General features: G+C 32.2%; 3 protein-coding genes across 4 annotated transcripts in view; 1 reads left to right on the forward strand and 2 right to left on the reverse strand.

The window, feature by feature from the left end:
• LOC145322721 (uncharacterized) overlaps positions 1 to 1698 on the reverse strand; it is a 51263-nt gene extending 49565 nt beyond the window's left edge. Inside the window, exon 1 of the mRNA XM_080164952.1 lies at positions 1423 to 1698. Coding sequence (XP_080021078.1) covers positions 1423 to 1501 — 79 coding nt within the window. The 5' untranslated portion in view covers positions 1502 to 1698. The remainder of the gene's footprint in view (positions 1 to 1422) is intronic.
• A 6372-nt stretch (positions 1699 to 8070) lies between these two features.
• LOC145322723 (uncharacterized) lies at positions 8071 to 18585 on the forward strand. Its single transcript, XM_080164953.1, has 17 exons — positions 8071 to 8247; positions 8434 to 8520; positions 9024 to 9206; positions 9329 to 9414; positions 9784 to 9942; positions 10156 to 10237; positions 10704 to 10816; positions 11809 to 11891; positions 12396 to 12463; positions 13346 to 13458; positions 14183 to 14311; positions 14640 to 14726; positions 15194 to 15310; positions 15981 to 16049; positions 16498 to 16695; positions 17008 to 17300; positions 18250 to 18585. The coding sequence occupies exons 1-16, from the start codon at positions 8091 to 8093 to the stop codon at positions 17092 to 17094; spliced, it is 1818 nt and encodes a 605-aa protein (XP_080021079.1). The 5' UTR covers positions 8071 to 8090; the 3' UTR covers positions 17095 to 17300; positions 18250 to 18585.
• A 471-nt stretch (positions 18586 to 19056) lies between these two features.
• Positions 19057 to 22639, reverse strand: part of LOC145322724 (kelch-like protein 26) — a 40433-nt gene continuing 36850 nt past the window's right edge. For both annotated transcript variants that reach the window (XM_080164954.1, XM_080164955.1), the window contains exons 18-21: positions 22371 to 22441; positions 21445 to 21509; positions 20912 to 21016; positions 19057 to 20328 (exon numbers count right to left, since the gene is read on the reverse strand). In XM_080164954.1, coding sequence (XP_080021080.1) covers positions 20234 to 20328; positions 20912 to 21016; positions 21445 to 21509; positions 22371 to 22441 — 336 coding nt within the window. In that variant the 3' untranslated portion in view covers positions 19057 to 20233. The remainder of the gene's footprint in view (positions 20329 to 20911; positions 21017 to 21444; positions 21510 to 22370; positions 22442 to 22639) is intronic.

A 22639-nucleotide genomic window follows, 5' to 3' on the forward strand; every position in this document is an offset into this window, starting at 1 on the left:
TAAATTAATTCATAATAAAGTGAAATAAGGTTTCTGTTTGTCCGTTAAGATCTCGCTCACCATCCAAAAATTAAGTTTTTTATTCTAAGAAATCTACACACATGTCCCAGGATTCTTCTAGACTATTTTGTTTTAAAATTAAAGTCTTAGGGTTGGTTTTAGGCTATTTGTCTAAAAAAAGAATCTTTGCTCTTTATTTGGTGCACAATTTATGTCTTAATTGCAGCGCTACTATATTGCTATTTCATTTGCAAAAAAAAACTATGAACATGTAAATTTTCTCAAGAAAATTAAAAATAAATTTGCACATTGATATAAATGACTTTGCAGGATAAGTTTTCATTGCCATTGTAGATTCGATTTTCTATATATGGGGTTGTTCCGTCCGTACGTCCATCAGTATATTATAAATAACTCTTAACATTAATTTAGGTATGTTAAAATTGTCCTGTAGAATTTAAAACGCAACATGAAGATTTCTATAACAATATAGGAAGCGTAGCAATTACATAATCTTTGCAGAAACGTCCTTATGTCCTACAAAACATGTTTTACAATCAAGTCTGTTAATATTTGTAGAGCTTCGCTTTAATGGACTAAAACCTAACTAACAAAATGAAAAAAAATTCACTTATCAAAATTTGGGATTAGATATAGATTTCTTAAAACATAACATTTGGCTTAATCTAAAAGATGAACCGCCTATTTTGGCCACGCCCATTTTTTACCAACTTATAACCACTAATCCACTCCTCCCATTAATCACTTCATTAAAAGTATGTTAGGGGTAGATATTTATGGAAAATTATTTTATGTTCCAGTTTTGGTATTATTATTTTAAGATTAAAATTTTGCTGATTATCTTTGCATGATGGATAAAAAAGTAATTCGTAGTTTGATTTTAAAAAGTTTGATAACAAAAATCATGGAAGTACAAAACGAATAAATTGAGTTATAGATCAGATGTTGATTGGTCATAAATAAGATAAAGAAAAGAAAAAAACTAGACAAAGACTGACTGATAAACATTATACCTACTGAAAAATTTAATGTTCTCATCATAAATTGTATGCGAGAAACACACATATTCCTCACACCAATCCTTACAGGCGGACTTACGGACATTTCAAATTACAGAGTAGGTTTCCTACTGTAAAAATTACTCTGAATTAAATTTTGATCGAATTTTCCTAATACCGTTATGCGTAAGAAATATCTGGGAGCTATAAATAGAATATTATGTATATTACGTGTGCGTATATCAGGGAGGGAATAGACAATGACAGTTGAATTATTATACAACCCATTCTTTCTCTATTTGATTCCTGATCCAAAATTGTACATTTAAAATCTTGGGGGGAAGATTTATTCCACGTTTATTGTCTATTCCCTGTAGTGGTTATATATACATATTTGACCTACCTGATTCTACACAGGCAATTAAAAGTATCACACACAAACATACAAATTTCTCCATTTTCACTTTATCTAAGTCTAACATTCTTAATAATATCTTTTGTATTTCACAGCTCACTGGTTTGTTTTAATAAATATATAATATCCTTTATTTGCGTATATTTTTACATATTCTATTGATATGGGTTTATAATATTAATTGAACCATATGATATGAAGAGAAAGTTTGAGCATCGCGTAAAATTTTCAATGTGCGTGCGCGTTGCGTCTTTTCTCAACTCTAAGCACTCTTTCACTGGAGAGTTCAAATCTCCGAGAAATTTTCACCCCATCTCTTACTCCCCCCCCCCCTCAACCATCCTAATCCCTTCCCCCTCCCCTTTGTTATATCCATCTGTGATCCCTACGCGCGTGTGACGTCACAGATTTATCCTGATGACCGTAACTAGTTGCCAACTCAGGACAACATTATTGTACCAAATTATGAACAAATAGTCCATATAATCTATCTGTCTATCTAATAAGATGTTTTCATCAAAGTGACTAGCGAACACAGAAACCTTACGCTTTTTATACAAAAATTTATTGAAAATAATGGGATAGTTTTTCATAGATGTATTAGTGTTTTAATCTAGGTTAGGTTAGGTTATATTGAGTACTAAAAAGTCGTCATTGGTAGTTAGAGAAACCCTAATCAAGAAATATTTGTTTATCGATTAAAACAAGTTGTTGTTCACAGCTAGACCAAAATTTAAAATTATTCTTTTATTTTGGCAACTTGTTCAAAACCATTTCTTGGACACAGCTCTATTTTTTCAATGGGAAGGAGTGCAAGTATTGAGGAGGGAGGGGGCAATGGGGTTAAGCGCGAGCCCCACATAGTTGCGGGAGAAATTCTCATCCCTATATACGTATACGCTCCATTTGGGATGAGAAAAGGGAGAGAAGTAGCGCTACAAGGATACTTGCTATTTACGAGGCAGGGATAAAGAATCGGAAAAAATTTAATACAGTTTTATAAAGTATTATGGCTTTTTGTCTGAAGCTTAAAACTTCTAAACAGATTGAGTACACCATTTTACAGAAGCTTAACATAGGCTTCATTGTGGTATTTATTTATCCTTTCCCCTTCGACTACAAAATCTTTCGATGCTAGGATCCCAGTCGCTAGTGTCTTTCTTAACAATAACAAAAAACATAAAAAAGCAAATGAACTTAGAGTGTTATACAGTGAAAATGATGGGTGATGGGTTGATGCTTAGACGTCCAAGGGGGGGGGGTAAAGGGGTAATTACCCCCCCCCCCCCAAAAAATAAAAAAAGTAACAAATTACTCATTTAAGATAGTACTTCATAGCTTTAATTTTGAAAAATTTTAAATCAGCAAATAAATTTAAAAATGTAAAGTAACATATATGCATAACTTACTTTGACATTATAGTTTTATTGTCATTTTGTAAAAAAGTTCGTCAAAATTAATATGTATTTTGTTTGAATTATTATCCCTCTCCCAAGATATTTACCGAATATTGAAAGTTTAAAAAATGTTCAAATGCTAAGAAGTTTTGCTGCCCCACTCCCTCCCCCCTTCCATATTCAAATGTAACATATGACAGTTAAAAACCCAGGACTAGGTACTTATTTGTTAGAAAACTAATATTTCAGTGCAAGAAATCAAGAGAATTGACAATGTATGATAAATTATATAAATTATTTTTTTTATGGAAATTTATATTCACAGCTCAGGTTACGCAATTAAAAACACAAAGACTTATTTTTATAATATACAGGGTGCGCCAAGTAAAATGCAAATAGCCTGTAAACAAGATACAGGGTGCACCAATTTAAATGCAAAGACTCTATGTAGCAAGATACAGGGTGTGCCAATTAAAATACAAAGACTCTACATATGTAGCAAGAAACAAGGTGTACCAATTAAAATGCAAAGACTCCATGTAGCAAGATACAGGGTCAACAATGAAAATGTAAAGACTCTATGCAACACGATAAAGGGTGCGCCAATCAAAATACAAATATTCTATAAACAAGAAACAGGGTGTACCAATTGAAATGCAAAGACTTTATGTAGCAAGATACAGAGTGTATCAACTAAAATGCGAAGACTCTATGTAGCAAGATACAGAATGCACCAATCAAAATGCAAAGACTCTATGCAGCAGGATACAGGGTGTACCAATTAAAATGTTAAATGCCAATGTAACAAGATACAATGTGTACCAATTAAAATGCAAAGACTCTATTAACAAGATACAGGGTGTACCAATTAAAATACAAACACTCTATGTAACAAAATACAGGGTGTACCAATTGAAATGCAAAGACTTTATGTAGCAAAATACAGGGTGCAGTAATGAAAATACAAAGACTCTATGTAGCAAGATACAGGGTGTGCCAATTTAAATGCAAAGACTCTATGTATCAAGATACAGGGTGCACTAATGAAAATTCAAAGACTCTATGTATCAAGATACAGGGTGCACTAATGAAAATACAAAGACTCTATGTAGCAAGATACAGGGTGCACTAAGGAAAATACAAACACTCTATCAAGCAAAATACAGGGTGCACTAATGAAAATACAAAAACGCTATGTAGCAAGATACAGGGTGAACTAATGAAAATACTTAAAGACTATATATAGCAAGATACAAGGTGTACCAATTAAAATGCAATGACTCTATGTATTAAAATATAGGGTGCACTAATGAAAATACAAAGACTCTATGAAGCAAAATACAGGGTGCACTAATGAAAATACAAAGACTCTATGTATTAAAATACAGGGTGCACTAATGAAAATACAAAGACTCTATGTATTAAAATACAGGGTGCACTAATGAAAATACAAAGACTCTATGTATTAAAATACAGGGTGCACTAATGAAAATGCAAAGACTCTATGAAGCAAAATACAGGGTGCACTAATGAAAATACAAAGACTCTATGAAGCAAAATATAGGGTGCACTAATAAAAATCCAAAGACTCTATGAAGCAAAATACAGGGTGCACTAATGAAAATACAAAGACTCTATGTAGCAAAATATAGGGCGTAACAATTAAAATGCAAAGACTTTATGTATCAAGATGCAGGGTGTACCAATTAAAATGCAAAGACTTTATGTAGCAAGATACAGGGTGTACCAATTAAAATGCAAAGACTCTATGCAGCAGGATACAGGGTGTACCAATTAAAATGTTAAATGCCAATGTAACAAGATACAATGTGTACCAATTAAAATGCAAAGACTCTATTAACAAGATACAGGGTGTACCAATTAAAATACAAATACTCTATGTAACAAAATACAGGGTGTACCAATTAAAATGCAAAGACTCTATGTATTAAAATACAGGGTGCACTAATGAAAATACAAAGACTCTATGAAGCAAAAAACAGGGTGCACTAATGAAAATACAAAGACTCTATGAAGCAAAATACAGGGTGCACTAATGAAAATACAAAGACTCTATGAAGCAAAATACAGGGTGCACTAATGAAAATACAAAGACTCTATGTAGCAAAATATAGGGCGTAACAATTAAAATGCAAAGACTTTATGTATCAAGATGCAGGGTGTACCAATTAAAATGCAAAGACTTTATGTAGCAAGATACAGGGTGTACCAATTAAAATGCAAAGACTCTATGTAGCAAGATACAGGGCGTACTAATTAAAATGTAAAGACTCTTGCACTATACAAGATACAGGGCGTACCAATTAAAATGTAAAGACTCTTTTTAGCAAATAAACCGAGTGTTACAAAGGATACAGGGTGTACAATTTGTTTAATTACTCAAACCTTTAATATATGCATTGAGTACTGATAAAGCCACATAGACTCTATGCAACAAGGTACAGGAGCACAAACTAAGATTCAAAGCCTCAATACAGCAAGATACAGAATACGCCTATTAAGATGCTAAGGCACTATGCATCAAGATACAGGGTGCAACAAAATAAACACTAAGACTTTATACAGCAATTGAAAATGAAAACACTCCAAACAACAAAATACAAGGTGCACCACCAAAATAAGCAGAATCTTGGCTGCAAGATATTGGGTGCACCAATTAAATTGCAGAGACAATATGCAGTAAATTACAGGGTGCACAATTACAAAGACTCTAGGCAGTAAGATGCAGAGTGTGCCAAATCTAGAGCATATTTGCATACAAAAAAAAACATGCAAGTAATTATTATATCAAATAATTTAAATACTTGCATGTAAATATTATATTTCAATAAATTTACTTTATTTATAAACCCATAAGTACATAATCCCTGTAAATATAATTTGATGAATGCGACGCTAAGAAAATGAAATCATACATAAACTATTCAATTGTCATGATTAAAAAATTACTCAATTGTTTACTTAATACATTTTTTGGTGATTTTTATCAATCTTAAGTTTCAATGATCATGTCAATTGCAAAATAAAACAAGGATGATAATCTACTGAAAAATATCATAGTAGACAAAGCAAGTTATGATTTAAAAAGTTGTTTTCTCAACTGTTAAATGTGATATGGATCCTAACAGTGAATATTCCCCTAATAATAATTGTATTTGTCAATAAGAGATTGGCTGTTTTTTTTACATTAAATGTTTTATTTTGTGCTTTGTAGCCCATTGGATTTTGTCATTCTTGTTTTAGTTTTTATGTAACATTCTAGAATTGAGATCACCTTTTTTGTCCATTGTTCTATCCTTGAATGCTTCTGTAGGACTATAAATTTTGAATTAAATATTTTTTGTGTTCTGGATGTGCTTCTCATGGATGGACGGCCCGTATTTTTCTTGTTCCAATACAAATATTTGTGTCGCTTATATAAGTGTTCAATATTGAATGACCCTTATTTCATTATATGAAAACGACGACATTTGTTTTTCAAACAATTTTAGCGGCATTTTTCAAATTACGCGCAGTGATCCAGATTTTTCAGATTTTTTTGCAAATATTTTGCGTATTTTTGCATTACTTTGTTTATTATTCAAAGCGTAATTTTGAATCTTTGTTTTGTGTTTTACGTCTTTGTAAGTTAAAACTTTGTATTAATCTATTACTACGTTCGCTATCCATCTATCTTCAATATTGGGCTATTTTATGTTTATAGTTTTTATTGGATTGATATAGAATTATTTCATATAGCAATAAATAAAACAGTTTTAAACTGTTTTTAACCTATTTTTGAATGGGGGGTCAAAAATATACTAGGACACCTATAGAATCAGACTGCAGAGCCCAAATTTGAATTAAGTCCTCAGTAAACTTTTTTTGGGGGATTTAAAAATTAATTTTTAGTGTTGCTGTAATCATTTTGACCGAAGCAAAAGCTTTTTTTTTACTTCAGGTAATATTGTGGCTTACAGAACATTTTTATATAATTCACTTTATATTGATACAATAAAAAAACATTACTTTGTTCATTGGAAATAATTTTTTTTCCAAAACAATTAATTTCATTGAAAAATCTAACATTTACAATAAAACAAATAATTCTGAAATCTAACCAATAAGAAGTATTGTTCTATTTCAATTCTTTACAATTCAAAAAAAGAGTGTTTTCACAAAGTGACTTATTTCCAATGTAGTTAAATATTTTTTATTTAATTAAAATGAAAAGAATGAAAACCGTACACATAAAAGATACATACTTTTTAAAATTATTTTAAAAGATAAGTTTGAATAATCTTATTGTATAACACATTTGTATATGTGACAAAAATAAATTTGTTGTATTGCAATAACATTTGTTGTCATTTAACCCTTTACAGCCATTTTTTATGTTTTTAAAATAAGTGAGAGAACACAATCATGTTAATGTTAATTCGTTGATATATTATAAAGAATTAACTTTTTTAGTGAACTTTTATAGTAAAATCATAAGGCCTAATTTTACTCTATACCAGAATACAATATTTATGAAGCAAAACACTCTAAAAGCTACGAATTTTACCCAAATAAAAAAAAGGCCTTTTGCTCGGATTAAAATGATCACGGCAACAGTAAAAATTAATATTTAAATCCCCCCAAAAAAGTTTATTGGGGACTTAATTCAAATTTAGGCTCTGCAGTCTCATTCTACTGGTGTCATAGTATATTTTTTATATACGTTTTAAAAATAGGTTAAAAACAGTTTAATGGGCAGCTATAAATAGTTTTCAAGTTAATACTAATTTTAAATACCCATTTTCTAAGTTTCTTTTATCCTTAGTAAAGGTTTTCAGGTTTTGATAATTTGAAACTACGAGGTAGGAAATTTAAAATCTCGACTCTAAAATATTTAATTTAAATATATTTTTTATCATTGAACTGAATTTTGCGTAACATTAAATTGAAGTTAACATACATTTTGTGGATCTTAGCTAGCTCTCTATCAATTTAAATAAATTATATAGCTCGCGCCCAATAGTGCATGAGAAACGGTTAATTTTATGCCTGGTATATAATGTAATGCAATGGCATAATCCACAATATAGGATTTTTTTGTTTGTAAAATTGTACCCTTCTTCCTCCTGACGAAATAATGTCCATGGCCGGTGGAGGGAGGTGGTTGTATAATTTTGAGGAAACAGAAGAATAAAATTCCTCTAAGAGAATAACGCCTATAAAACCTAATTTATTTATTTATTATGTAATTAATTTCAGATGTACTGCACGAGTATGTTATTATCACAAGAATTAAAAATGTTGTACATCCGGCCCCCCATCAACACGCAGCAGCTCTGTCTCAACAAATACTCTCTAAGACTGATGTCATCAACAGGCAGCTCTGGAGCGGGAGGAGGGAAACTCCCAGGGGCAGGTCAGAAAACAAAGTTTTTTTCATATATCAACACACCAAGGCAGGATTCTGTTGGTCTGTAACTGCTGTGTGCAATTGTGTAACAAAAGATCCTATTAACCGCATGGACCAATTATGTTCATTTTATCATTAAATAAAAAAATCAATCTAAATAATCACCTTTCTTAATGTAATTATAATGTTAAGGTTCAAATGAAACTACAGCAGCCACAGAAGAAAAGGGAACAAGAAAGCAGGAAGAAGCAGAAATTTTGAAATCTGTTGAAGAATTAGGTGAATAGTTAGAACTAAGTTTAACCTTGATATCCTTTACCTAGGGGACAGAATACAATATTTTAGAATAGATTAGATTTATTTTGACACACAAAGAAAGATAAACTAGCAACTAGTATAATTATATGTACAATTTTATAGATCTTCTTTCTTGTGTAGCCGGGAACTAGTTAGCCGACAGGGTGGTATTGTATCACCCCTTTTAAGGTCAGCTGTGAGTTGCCGCAGATTTAGCAGCCATTCTTGATATCTTAACTTAGTATATTTCTCAAAAAAAATTGCCAATAAATTGTTTTATTACGCGTCCATAAGTCCTACTATTACAAAACCAAGCTTTTGATTCTATAATATTTGTCTATAAGTCCTAACTTTGCATTACGTGAAATAGATTATTTAAATTAAGTTTATTTAATTTTTCTACTAAAAATAGGTCAAGTATCACAGTAGATGACAGTAAAGACAAATTTTCCTTTCATGAGAAATACTCTTTTTTTTATTTTTAGGTGAAATAAATAGTAAAATGAAAGCAGGCGAAGCATTAAAGAAGCCAGAATTAGAAAAGTTATTGAACATTTCAACGACAACAGCTAAAGAGCTGGAAGAAAAGCATAAACCTAAACACATGAGCTTTGAGGACGCAAGGGAGGCTGCCTGGAAAAGAATTAATTTACAGAAAAGACATTTTGGTAAATACTTTTGTTTATTTCTTAAAAATAAGATTAAAAATGTTGTTGAATTTTATGTTCAGAGTTTTTTATTTGATAAGTACCTATGTATTGTACCTAACAGTTTTAAAATAATATTTTAGAGGACAGGTTAGACAGTATTCGAGCCATATTCAGTAAGAAACCTGATTCTCCTAGAACTCAGAGTGAAGAATGGTATTATAAAAGGGTAAGTTCAGTTTGGAGTAGTTTTGTTACCTATGACTCAAAATTCATAAAATTAATAAAAGGAGTTTTAAAAATGTTTTTTAAAAAAATATGGTACTAGTACCTTCGAGAACTTTATCTGTGGACATGGGGATATCCTTATTCTTACTTTACCCAACCAAGCTCAAAATAAAGTGTTTAAAAATTAGGTTAGGTTAATTTGGGCCTAGTGGATAGTCCCGCAGTAAAGTAAAAAAAACTACCTACTTTCTTTCAAATTATTTTAAAAATAGTGATGTGAGAGATTCAGTGCTCACTGCTCAATAGGTATTTTGAGTGAAACTATACCTTCTAAAGTAGTAATCATACCTATTAAAACATTTATATACAGGTGAGCTTCTGGATGAAGAGGTATGAGAACTTTGTCGGCCTGACAGACGTTAAAGCATCACAAGCACGGGTGGTAGAGTGTGAGAAGAGGTTCATAGAGATGCAGGAGAAGCGTAGGGAGGCTCAGATCAATATTGCGGAGGTTCAAAAGAGAATAAAGGTAAATTATTCTGAGAATAGTTATTAAGCGTATTATAATAGCTTTCCGCGGATAGTAAAATAAAAACTGATAAGATTAATTCCTTTATTTTATATTGTTTATTTATCATTCATAGAAAATTGTCAGGAATACGGTACGATGCATGATTTTTTAGGTTTTTTATCAAGTGGATATGAAACAGACAGAAAAACATATTATATTATTAATTTTCAGGAAATCCACATGGAGCTTGATAAAACTCACCGAGGAGATGACAAGTACCTGGCCCTAATCACTCAAGAACACAATGTTCTCAAGGAAATCATTTATTTATTTTATGGTTCGAAGCATCTCTATAGGGTTATTATAAACGTCCAGCCATTCAGACGCCGGCCCTTTGTTTTCTTTAATTTTCTCACTTCACCAAAATACTAACAACTGCCTGTGTAATAGTATGGCAGGTATCAAAAAATCAAACACGGGGATCATAGGGGATAAGTCTATGGACGATAGATTGATATATTCTGTCATCCCCAATGATAATAAACCAAATTAACTTGCTGTAGTAAAAAAATTTAGTTGAAAAGTTTTGAGTTTTACTAGTTTGGAACCGACCAATGAACATTAAACCTAATACCTGCCCAAAGTTTTTAAGCCAACAAATAAGATAACATGGTTAACTTTGGGTACCAGTACAATTAGACAACTTTCTAAAACGTTGTAACGAATATTAAAACTACAAGGTATCTAAGTAAACTAAAAAAATAAATAAAAGATTTGGTAGGAGGAGAAGACAATCTCAGAACAGTTTAAGTTTTTTGAGAAGGCTGAGAGAGAAAGTTTTGCTGCGCTGTCCAATTCTGTCAGAGACTCACATGAGAGCGAGAGAGCACAGGTTAGTCACGTGTGATAATATCAGTAGCACAGCTACTCTATCACAAGGTTACGTGGGTACTTCTCTGTCAGAGACTCACATGAGAGCGAGTGAGAGCACAGGTAAGTCACGTGACATAATATCAGTAGCACAAGGTTACAAGGTTACATGGGTACTTCTCTGTCAGAGACTCACATGAGAGCGAGAGAGCACAGGTAAGTCACGTGTGATAATATCAGTAGCACAGCTACTCTATCACAAGGTTACGTGGGTACTTTTCTTTCAGAGACTCGCATGAGAGCGAGAGAGCACAGGTTAGTCACGTGTGATAATATCAGTAGCACAGCTACTCTATCACAAGGTTACGTGGGTACTTTTCTTTCAGAGACTCACATGAGAGCGAGAGAGCACAGGTAAGTCACGTGACATAATATCAGTAGCACAGCTACTCTATCACAAGGTTACGTGGGTACTTCTCTGTCAGAGACTCACATGAGAGCGAGAGAGCACAGGTAAGTCACGTGACATAATATCAGAAGCGCAGCTACTCTATCACAAGGGTACGCGGGTAATTTTTTCTGTCTGTCAGGAGACTAACAATGAGAGTAAGAGAGCACAGGTTAGTATAATCAGCGGGCCTGTTTGCTTTCTGGTTCTAGTCTTGACCACACTGCGACATACTAGAGACGTTAAAAAATGATACCCACTGTTACTGATGCTTTGTATGTCGCTTGAAAATAACAGTAACAGTATTGTTGGACTGTCTTGGTCCAAAAAATAGGCGCAACCCATTAATATCATTATGCACAGTTAAGATTTCAAGTAAAAGATCGCGCAATTAAAGGGTTGGTTGTCGTTTATATACTGTACCACGGGTACAAAGGGAAGGACCCCGAGTCTTATCTTTAGAGGGTTGTATTTAAATGGGGATGTTAATTCGGTAAGGCATCTTAAATAAACAAAATACTTTTATGAATCTTTGAATTGATTTTTTTTCCATATTTTAATCTTAGGCTGAGAAAACGAAATACTGGTCTATTCTTGGGTCCATCATAGGAACCTGTATTGGAATTATAGGAACAACTATCAATAACAGGTTAATACTATATTAATTACCGTATGCGCCCCTAGAATCTAGAGGCGCTGGTAGGCAAACTTACTGCATAAAAACGTCCCGATACTTAAATTTTAAAATGAAATAGCATAAAACCCTTCCGGACCTAGATAAACTTTCCTTAAATTGAGAACTCATTTGGTTCAGTTGTTGTAGAACTCTCAAGCTTCAGATAAAAAAATATTTAATGCATTATATGTATAATAGGACTACCTTAGGGCTTCCCCGAATCCCCATAGCTACTAAACTCATGGTTACAATATAAGATTTGGGTTCACCTCCCTCATTTTCGGTTTAGTTTAAATAAAAATGAATTCGGGGTGAAATGATTTGTTTGTTGGTTCTTCGCTGTATGTTATGTTACGTATAAAGAAAGAGTTTATTTGATTCTATGCGTTGAAAATATCTTAAAACTTACCTACCCTCGACTAACAGTGAGCTTCCTTTAAAGTTACAGTATCAACTTAGTTTTCTAATTTTTTATAGGCTAAGAATGAGAGAACTGAGGCAATTAGTTGCTAAGAACAGCACAGTTGAGGAAGTACAAGCCATAGGTAATAATATTGTACTGGCTGACAGACAGACGGACATCTACATCTTGTAGAATTGGAATGGATATATTATTACTTGCACCAAATTTTTATGTGGGGCACTCTAGGGAATTTTCTATATTTCGAGGTAAAATCACAATTTTTAACCCTAATGTTCAATAATCTATTATAGGTATCTAGTTTAAAATTCTGCCGCTAGATGTCAACATTTTTTTCCCTTAAATTTTTTATGATTGTACAGAAAATGAAATAAGTATGATTAAAAAAGTATTTCCTTTCAAAAATAGATTTCTATGTTATTTAATTTGATTTAACATATAATATTGTATTTTTATTTATGAAATGGTTTAATAATCTACAAAATAATATATTTAATATAAATAGAACCTACTTTGAAATATCTTGTTTCAAATACAACTTTTATTGTCAGTAAACAAATCAAATTTTTAATGAAAGTAACTCTTTCTGATTATTAATAGCCTTTAATACCTGTTATGTGATGGCTGTTACATACAAGTGTTTCGGAGCCGTGGAGCCGCCATATTTTGCCGGAGCTGGAGCCGTATTTTTCTTTAAAAAACGGCTCCAGACTAGATAAATAAGGAGATTTTTTTTATAAATTATAATTTGGTAGGTAACTCTTTTTTTTCATGTGCAAATGCCCCTTTTAAGTTTTTAAAGACCATTTTAGAAAATAGATCACTAATGATCTATAGTGATAGAGTATATTACAGGCTGACAGATCTACCTCATACAGAAAAATTGTAGACTGACTTTGCCTCCCCGGATAATATCTAATTCCTTCGTAATTTTGAGAATTTCCTTTCAATTATCAAAAAACTTGGTCTTATTAAGTTCAATTTGAAAAGAAACTACTGGTTTTAGGCGAGGATTTGATAGAATCCCTCGATGCTCATGAGAAAGAATTGAGTGATCTTACAATCAAGGTTGAACAGATTCTGAACCAGGCTAAATCTGGCCTCTCCAACTTAGATAAGGTATGGATAAAGATCTTACAATCAAGGTTGAACAGATTCTAAACCAGGCTAAATCTGGCCTCTTCAACTTAGATAAGGTATGAATAATTATCTTACAATCAAGGTTGAACAGATTCTGAACCAGGCTAAATCTGGCCTCTTCAACTTAGATAAGGTATGGAAAAAAGATCTTACAATCAAGGTTGAACAGATTCTGAACCAGGCTAAATCTGGCTTCTCCTCTCCAACTTAAATAAGGTGTGAATTGAATAAATAAAGGGTTTAATTAAGTTTATGTTTTGATGAAGGATTTTTATTTTATTAATTTAATCATCTTAAATTGTTTCTAATCACTAGAATAGCCTTTTAAGGCATTTAAAACAGAAATTCTTTTTTTTGTCACAGTCACATACATTTTGAAATTTTGCTTTTATTAGCTGTAAAGTATTTCATTGAATTTACAAAATTGAGGTGGCTAAAAACAAGAATTTGATTTTCCGTCGTTGTTTTGAGAAGTAGATTTTGTATTGGACGAAGGCCCTTTTCTTTTTTTTATAAAACGCCTAGAGTGACAGCAGCTTACGACCTTTTGACATCTGCTCTATAACTGCCGCTGACAGCAGCTGTTAATGCTGTTTTAATGCTGCCAATTGAGGTGTCGGGTTCATAACAGACGATGAAAGTGATTTAAATTGGAGACTAATATAAGAAATTTTGCTCTACTTTACTACTGATTTTGTTCTAGATGGGAGGTTTAGTAGAAACATTGAAGGAATCCAGTGAGAAAATCAACACAAATTTTCTTGAGTCCACACTCAATAAAGTTCTACAGAGCCAGGAACTACTTAGTAGCTATGTAGGTCAACATCAAAAGGTAAATAAAATTTATTGGCGGTTTCCCTCATTTCGCTTATGGTCCACAAACATATTTTTCAAACTAAACATATTTAGATTTAGGTTAGGTTAAGTAGGGGTTAGTTATACTCCACAGGGATAATAAAAGTAGATTTTTTTAATAAGAACAAGGAAAAGAGGTTTTCTGATGGTCAATAAAAAGTTTTAAGTGCGAGCACTAAATTTTAGTAGCTAAATTAGATGTACATTCATTTCCTCATAATATTATATCCGCTTACTGACTTACCTAATAGTTTTTTCGCCCCAAACCTACAAAATACAAATATTTATGTATATTTATAATTTAGGAATTAAACGACAAATTAGAAGGTATGAAGAATGATATTCTAGTCCAGAGTACAAATGTAAATAATCTAGCACATATTCAACTCAAGGTAATTATTTAATTTTAAGGGGTTCTTCTTAGCATAAAGATAAAGCTTTTTGTAGGTCCCAGAAGGGTTTTTAGCTACTTTAGGGAAAGATAGCTTAGACCTCTTGAAAGACAAAGGAGTGATGAGTTTCTACCTTTTCTTTAATCACAAGATTTGGCTAATCAAATGCCCATCGCACTTATTTATTGAAATGCCCCTAAAGGTCTCTAAAAATCTCCCTCCCCACCCGTAATTTTTAATAAATTAAATGAAGTGGTGGGGGTCGTTTTTCGTGTGGTAGTGTTTTCTTTAGGTCAGGCTAGTTTATAATGGGAACAGGGTAACCACGCAGGCCTAGGCCTTAAGAAAAAATGAACAATATCCCCCTAATTTTCAATTTATTTTCTTAACTATTACGGGGGGGGGGGGTATTCCTGTACTCACAAGGCAGTTTTAGGAAAAGCACTTACACTTTATTGTAATTCCAGGACCGTGATAGAGATCAAAGAATAAGATCAGAAAGAGAGGCCTTTATTAAGAAGAGCTTTGAAACCATCACACAACAAAATTCAGACCTGGAAACCTCTATGAATAGTTACTCTAAGGTAGTGTAAAAGACCTTGTCAGTAGCAAGATCAAACCAAAACTGACTCTTTAAAACAGCTTCAAAAGATAGGTGTGCACTCTAGAAGCTGTGGCTAGCTCTATATAACTATCATTATGAATCTAAACATCAATGCTGACTAATATATTTAATGGAGTGTAGCTCCCCTTAAACCCATATACTACAGTAGGCATACAATTGATTTCTTGATAAAGAAGTGAAATTTCTATTTAACTTCTTTAATTTTAGTAGGCTCGAACCTTTAACTTGAGTAATCCCTTCAAGGTTTGTGGTTCGTAGTCTAAGATATTTGAGAGAGTACAACCCTTTTATTTTAGGACTTTTATCTGGAAGTCCTAACTGTACATTGTATTTATTATCATAAGGATATTATTTTGATTAGGTTTATGATGTGAAATGTGACTGATATATATACCTATTATAAAGTTGTAAGATTTGTTTGTCTGAACACAAATATCTCAGAAATTATTAGTCCAATAGAGTTATGCTTTTACAGAGAAGCCGGGGATGTATAAGGGCGCAGCCGTTTGTTTTTATAAAACAAAATTTTAACAATATCTTTCCATCGGCCGAAAGCTTAAGCGGCTTTTAACATAGAAAAAATATGTAGACCAATAACGTGTTACGTGTATATTAATTTGTTTGTTAAGGACATTGATGACAAAGTGAAAGATGTGAGGTCTTTGTTAATCAACGATCAAAGAATTCCGAAATTAGAGGTAAATTTATTATCTTATTCTTGGCTCAAAAACTTTGGGTAGGTAGATACCTACTTATATTGAATTTTGATAGGTTGGTTCAAAACTACTGTGTCTAAACTTTTCAACCAATAATTTTGATCTACACGTGGAGCTTGAGCTGGCTATAATAGCCATACAAAAGTGTCTCGCTTTTTTCTAGAAGTCTTAGGTCCAAACTCTTAAAAAACTATGGCTAATCTACAGAATGTGTAATTTTATGTTTCATGATATGGTATGTATGTCAATTTATCGTCCATTGTTTTATCGTATCCCTAAGATACTTAAATTTTTACATTAAAAATAAAACACCCAGCTGTACTTGTATAAATATCGTAATATTTTATTTGGAGGCAAAATTATGGTTCCAATTAAAAAAAAACTTGCTTAGGTAAGTAGTTACTGTTTTTGAATTGAACTTGATTTTTAGAACCGTTTGCTTGACCGTCTTACCTCCATGGAAACCAGACAAAAAGAGCTTATTCAGCATGAACATGAGACTTCCATTGGCAGCATTAAAACAGCATTGTCAGCTGCTGTCAGCAGCAGCAATACAGCAGCTGCCAAGAGGTCGTCAGCTGCGGTTGATGTTACTAGCTTGGAAGCTGTTCTTGAGGAACATCATGCTAGGAATGAATACTTAAATGATTCTATTATTTCTAGTAGCAAAGATACTCCATAGATATCTACGTATTTGTTCTAGTGTTTGTTCAACTGTCTCAAAGTGCATACCAAGCATCGAACCATCCCCCTTTCAAAATTAAATATTAATTACCTATAGGAGAATATCGTTCACTAAAATTAAGAAAGAAGAGAAGTAAAAGTCATAAAGACAAAAGTAAGGAAAAACAATGTTACTGATGGTATTCCCCCATGTTTAAGTTATTTTTTGAATCACTTTAATATTAGATGAAAGCAAAATTATTTAAGTATTTATCACAGGACCCGCCAGACAGTTATCTTCAGCACGCTGCTAGTCGCCGTTTTTACGCCATTGGCCGTTTTCGCCGCCAGCAAGATTATATGATTCCTGCATTTGTTTATCCTGTTCACCACCAGCTATATGAATAAGGGCGATGAAAAAATAACAAACCAGAACAGCCAAATTTAAACTTTGCTGTTATGACAAACCATGTGAAATTTAATGTCTGTCTCAATGTGGAGTAATACCCATATGAAGATGTAAAGAAAATCTTACTTTTCATTTCCTGAACAAAAAGTGGCTTTAAAAAGGTAGAAAATTGCTTTTCTGTGGCGTTTTACTCATATCAATTTTCAGAAAAAAAATATTTCAGAATCCTTCTTTTATAATTTAACCATGTATAATCATATAATGTATATTAAGGTTTACAGTTGAATTACCAATTTTGTCAACTCATTTTTAAAGCCTTATTTCAATATTTTCCTATGAATTCTGAATCTGTAAAAAGCAAAAACCTTTACATTATTTTCTGAAGTAAATTTGAAAACCATTTTGTAAAAATAGGTTGTCATCAAATACCTAGTCTAAACGTAACTTATATCTCATTCCGTATTTAAAGCTCTTCAAAAATACCCAACATTTTTACAGCATTTGAAAATTAACATTTGCGGGTATTGAAAAAAAACTTGATATAAACTTTTCATGATTTCATTGAATTAAAGAAAACTCATGGATCATCGATATTATAATATTTATAAATCCTATATTTGAATTTAATTTGACAAAGAATTTTATTGTTTCTTTAGTTTTAGTTCGCCTCTACATTTTTGAAAGTAAAACTTTTCTACATTTCATTTAGGGTTGGTCCCTGTGTCAGTAACGGATAGCTGTTGAGGCATAGGTATTCTTATAATAAAGTAACAAGATGTCTATTTTTCTGTTTGGACCTAATGATCTCGCTAACTGCTGAACCGATTGGGTTCCCTTAACTAACAGGGTAGATTCTCATAGGTCCCATTAAGGTGTATAACTATGTTGGGGGAGGGTACCACCACCCTCCCAAGAGAAATCGCCCCTAGAAAAAAAACTAAAACTAAAATAAAAATTGGTTTGTTAAGGAGAGTGGTCGTCCCCCCCCCCCCCCCCCCTACAAAAAAATCCCCTTCAATTCCCCCTCTTCAAGTGCGTAGCCGCAAGCCTATAATAAAGTCTTACATAAAATTGTCAATATCCAGTAATTAAAGTTTTTCTTTTATGAAGCTTGTCATCGTTGTTTTATCATTGTAATATGATTGTACATATGTATATATAAATAAGAAATATTTATTTATAATGCATACTTTGATATTTATTTGTTAAATCATATTGTTGATCTTGTAATTCATTCAGTTAGACATTTTTCGCAATTCAAAGGATCATTTAGATTTTTCATTTATTTAGATTTGTCATTTGTTTCGTTTTCTAAAAGGTGACTTTTCCCACCTTTTCACTAGAAAGTCTTATCTGTAAAAAAAAACACTTGTCATTTAAACGACATTTATAATTATAATGTAACTTTTGTAAAATGTTATTAAATTTTCTTAAATCTTGACTAAACCATTGTTGTTATTAATTCATAGGTACTTTTGTGTCTCCGCTAATTGGGCCAGGTAGTTGTCCGGATTATACATCTATACTTAGGTATATTCTTGTAAGGAAGGAATTGAAGTATGAAAACGACTTAGCTATTGATATTTATCTTAGCCCTCCTCCCCAGGGATATAAAGGGATAAGATTATGGCCGATTAATTGATGTACATCTTTAATGATGATATACAAAATTACCCCAGAAGAAAATTAGTGGTTGAGATATTTGAACACTCAACTTAATGATCCAACCAATCAAAATTCACTATGGTCCCAAAGTTGTTACCTATGCAAACAAATAAGAAAACTATACTATTAAAACTTTTGGGACTAGTGTAATAATCAGCCGATTGTCCCCTCTGCCTCCTCCCCCTCAATAAAACATCTTTTTTGTTTTTCAATATTTATTTCAAAAGATTTTAAATATATTACACATTTTTTCAAAACTGAACTATGGCAATTAAACTAATTTTTAATGAAGACTAGATACTCTATAGGAACAAAAACTATGATTCAACAAAAAAAATTAAGTTTTTACGATTATTAGGCATAATATTAAAGTTCTACAACAAATTATAGCTGCGATTTTTTCAAGCCTTGAAAAAATATAAAATTCTAATGTTCTAAGAACGCATTAAGTTTTCTGAATTTTTAAAAATCCGTCAAAAAACAGGACTGACGTAATGAAGAGTAATTTACTATGATAGACATACGGCCATATTCTAGATAGAGAGTAACTGTGATACTATAAAGGCAGTGATAAAATAATAATTAACTACACATATAATAAGTATATAATTGAAAGCACAAAGAAATATTTACATAAATTATAGTAATAAAAAGCATGAAATAATAAGCGTCTAAATATATATCAAACTAAAATAGAATTTTTGTATCATGGAAAGAAAACGAAGTAGGTTTCGTCGTATTTTCACAGCAACTTTTGTTAGGTTGTTTTAGATCAAGTTAGGTTAGGTAAATGTTAATGATTTCACCGCAGGGATATGAAATTGGCCCCACAGCGTTAGATCCTCCCGAAGGGGCTAGATTTATGAGATAAGCTACTGTGAAAACACGACGAAACCCGCTAGGTAATTTGTTTTCTTTCCATGATCTGCATTTTTTAGTATTTTCTGCTACAGATTTTCAAGTTCTTGGCTTTACAGGTGTTTTTCTATCCAAAATCTGGTTTCGATGTAAAAAAGATCTTAGTAGAAATGTTATTGTCAGTTTTAATATCAAATAAAAATAAAACAATCAGGCTAGGTATTTAAGGCAGATTTAGACTAATACACTAAAAGTAGAAAACTCAGAAATTGATATTATAGTAATAGAAGTTTTTTTTTGTTAAATTGAAAGCATTCTTTGATTACTTAACTTTAATACTTTTGATGGCTGCTACCGGCAAAAACGCCTTGAAGCATATAAAAACACCCAGAAAATAACGCATGCAGCTTCTAACACTTAAAAAATGCACGCTTGTGCAGTGTGGAGAATTCAAAATTGGGGGTAATAAAACAGTAACGTTTAAAGAATTGAAGTGTAATAACAAAGATATTAAATCTCTGTCTAGAAATAATAATGTGGCTCAATCCTAGTTACATAAATCTTGCATATTTTATGTGTTTCCAGCTTGCGTTTGTGGGACCAGTAATGAGGTGAGGCTATGCTCCCATGTAGAGTGAGGAAAAGGCTTTTCTCGGTTCCATTCACCTAAAATAATTAAAATTTGTTAAATAAAGTAACATTATCTCTGCGTGTACTAAAGGATCTCACTAACCGCTGAACCGATATGGTTCTCATATACAATGTAGCTTCTCATAGGTCCAGGGAAGGTTTAACTATTTTGAGGTTCGGTACTATCACCCTCCCGAGAGAAAATGCATTGCCGCTGGGCATTTAACTTACAGGACTTTCCTTCGTACAAGGGTGCCAAAACTTTTTCTTTTTAAAACTACTATTTAAATTGGGGGGGAGGGGGGGGTGAAGTCTACTTTCTCCTCTTAGGCCTCTAGGGGCCAGTCGCTAGTTTTAAATATAACTGTATTATGACAAAGTTAAAATGTTTTGATTTTTTAATGTACTTAAGTCGTATCTCATCCCTATACGTACATCAGAACATTACAGCCTACACAACAACTATATGACAAACACTCACAGTTTTATCCATCCTCTTAGCTTTAAGGAGTCTTAACATTAACATTATGAAGAACATTTACATTTTTGATATAGAAACTTAAAACACTATTCTAATAATGACATAAAAACGGCATAAAAATATTCCAAAGGTTTCTACCTGTCTCCAGAGAATATGAATCTACAGAGCTGGTGCCTCTGTCCATAAGTTCTGCGTCAACAAATCCTCCAATCACAAATATTTTGCCTCCAACAAGAGTTACCCCTTAATATAAAAGTCTTTTGAAATCCTGGCAATAATACACATTGTTCGAGTTCCAATACTTAAGTCAAATTTGATGCTTTTTCGGCAATATTTGGACTGTGTAAATATTTAAATTTCTATCTTTTGTCTTAACATTGCCAATCCCACCACCCCCTCGGCCAAAATCGTGTATATACAATAACCAAAGTTTCAAAATAACGTGTTCTTAATCATTGGCTTAACAACTTTGGGGACTTAATTGGTTCATGAAGTTGTTGAGTGTCCAAACATTTTAGCCTCTAATTTTAATCTAAAGAAGGGGTAATTTTGTGTATCCTTGCATTGGGGATGAAAATCTTATCCTTACAGATTCCAATACAAATAATGTCTGTATGACGAATTGTATGAAGTTTGTTTTTGAAATAAAACTAGATGCAAAATTGCTTCACCTGCATTAAATCTTAATGATGGGAGAACTGTTTCTACACTCCAAATATCACCAAGTATATCATATCTGAAATAATTAAATCTTAATGATGGCAGAACTGTTTCTACACTCCAAATATCACCAAGTATGTCATATCTAAAATAATTAAATCTTAATGATGGCAGATTTGTTTCTACTCTCCAAATATCACCAAGTATATCATATCTAAAATAATTAAATCTTAATGGTGGGAGAACTGTTTCTACTCTCCAAATATCACCAAGTATATCATATCTAAAATAATTAAATCTTAATGATGGCAGATTTGTTTCTACTCTCCAAATATCACCAAGTATATCATATCTAAAATAATTAAATCTTAATGGTGGGAGAACTGTTTCTACACTCCAAATATCACCAAGTATATCATATCTAAATCAACAATTTCATAGTACAAATGTTTAAAATCTGAAGACTTTGTTCTAGTTTAAGTATTTTAGACTAAAGAAAAGTGTTCGAAAACCGTACAGTGACAAATGTAAAAGTTAAAAAAAATGCTGAATCTTTTTCTTTATTAAGCAAGTACAGTAACTTCAAATTTAACTGGTATTTTATATTTATACCCAGGAATAAGGTATAACCAACAAGGGAATTAAATCTAACATAATATTTGGGGGGCAAATGGAGAGGTCGCCAATTTTACGATGTGTTGCTCCCCAACGACAGCTGAAAAACACTTAAAAGTTTCGTGATTTTTTCCGAATTAAATTCGTTATTGGTATGAGCTGATTTATACCTAACTTCTTAAAAATAAAATTTTCTTCAATTTACTGTCTTTATTTTTTAACTTTCTATGAACAAGAAAGTTAGTCATAACTCGTATATTTTTACAACGTAGAGACGTACGGGCATAAGATAGTTGTACAGTAGCTGCACTTCTAAATGTACCTGTGTATCTCAGCCACCAGTTCTCTGCCATTAATTCCATCCCGCCAACCACCCACCACGTAGATGTAATCCTAAAAAAATAACATATTTATGCAGGAATAGGCCAAAGAAAGAAATATCTAACCTTTTATAGAATCCCTCGAACAACATACATGTTAAAAAGAATACAAATATTCGTTTCTCTGTTTTAAAAGTAAGTATTAGGTTTTTTGGCGTGTAGCTTGTGATTTCGATAACTTTAAAGTTTTTTTTTTAATTTTTTTTTTAAA

Source organism: Acartia tonsa, chromosome 6 (genome assembly GCF_053477335.1).
Source record: "Acartia tonsa isolate MP-2025a chromosome 6, ASM5347733v1, whole genome shotgun sequence".
NCBI lineage: Eukaryota > Metazoa > Arthropoda > Copepoda > Calanoida > Acartiidae > Acartia > Acartia tonsa.

Bases quoted from the DNA above. Each gene is read 5' to 3' on its own strand.
- LOC145322723 (XM_080164953.1), top strand. From the start codon at position 8,091: ATGTACTGCACGAGTATGTTATTATCACAAGAATTAAAAATGTTGTAC. The intron at 8,521-9,023 runs GTGAATAGTTAG...TTTTATTTTTAG, and splicing joins GAAATCTGTTGAAGAATTAG to GTGAAATAAATAGTAAAATG. The intron at 10,817-11,808 runs GTTAGTCACGTG...TTTTAATCTTAG, and splicing joins ATGAGAGCGAGAGAGCACAG to GCTGAGAAAACGAAATACTG.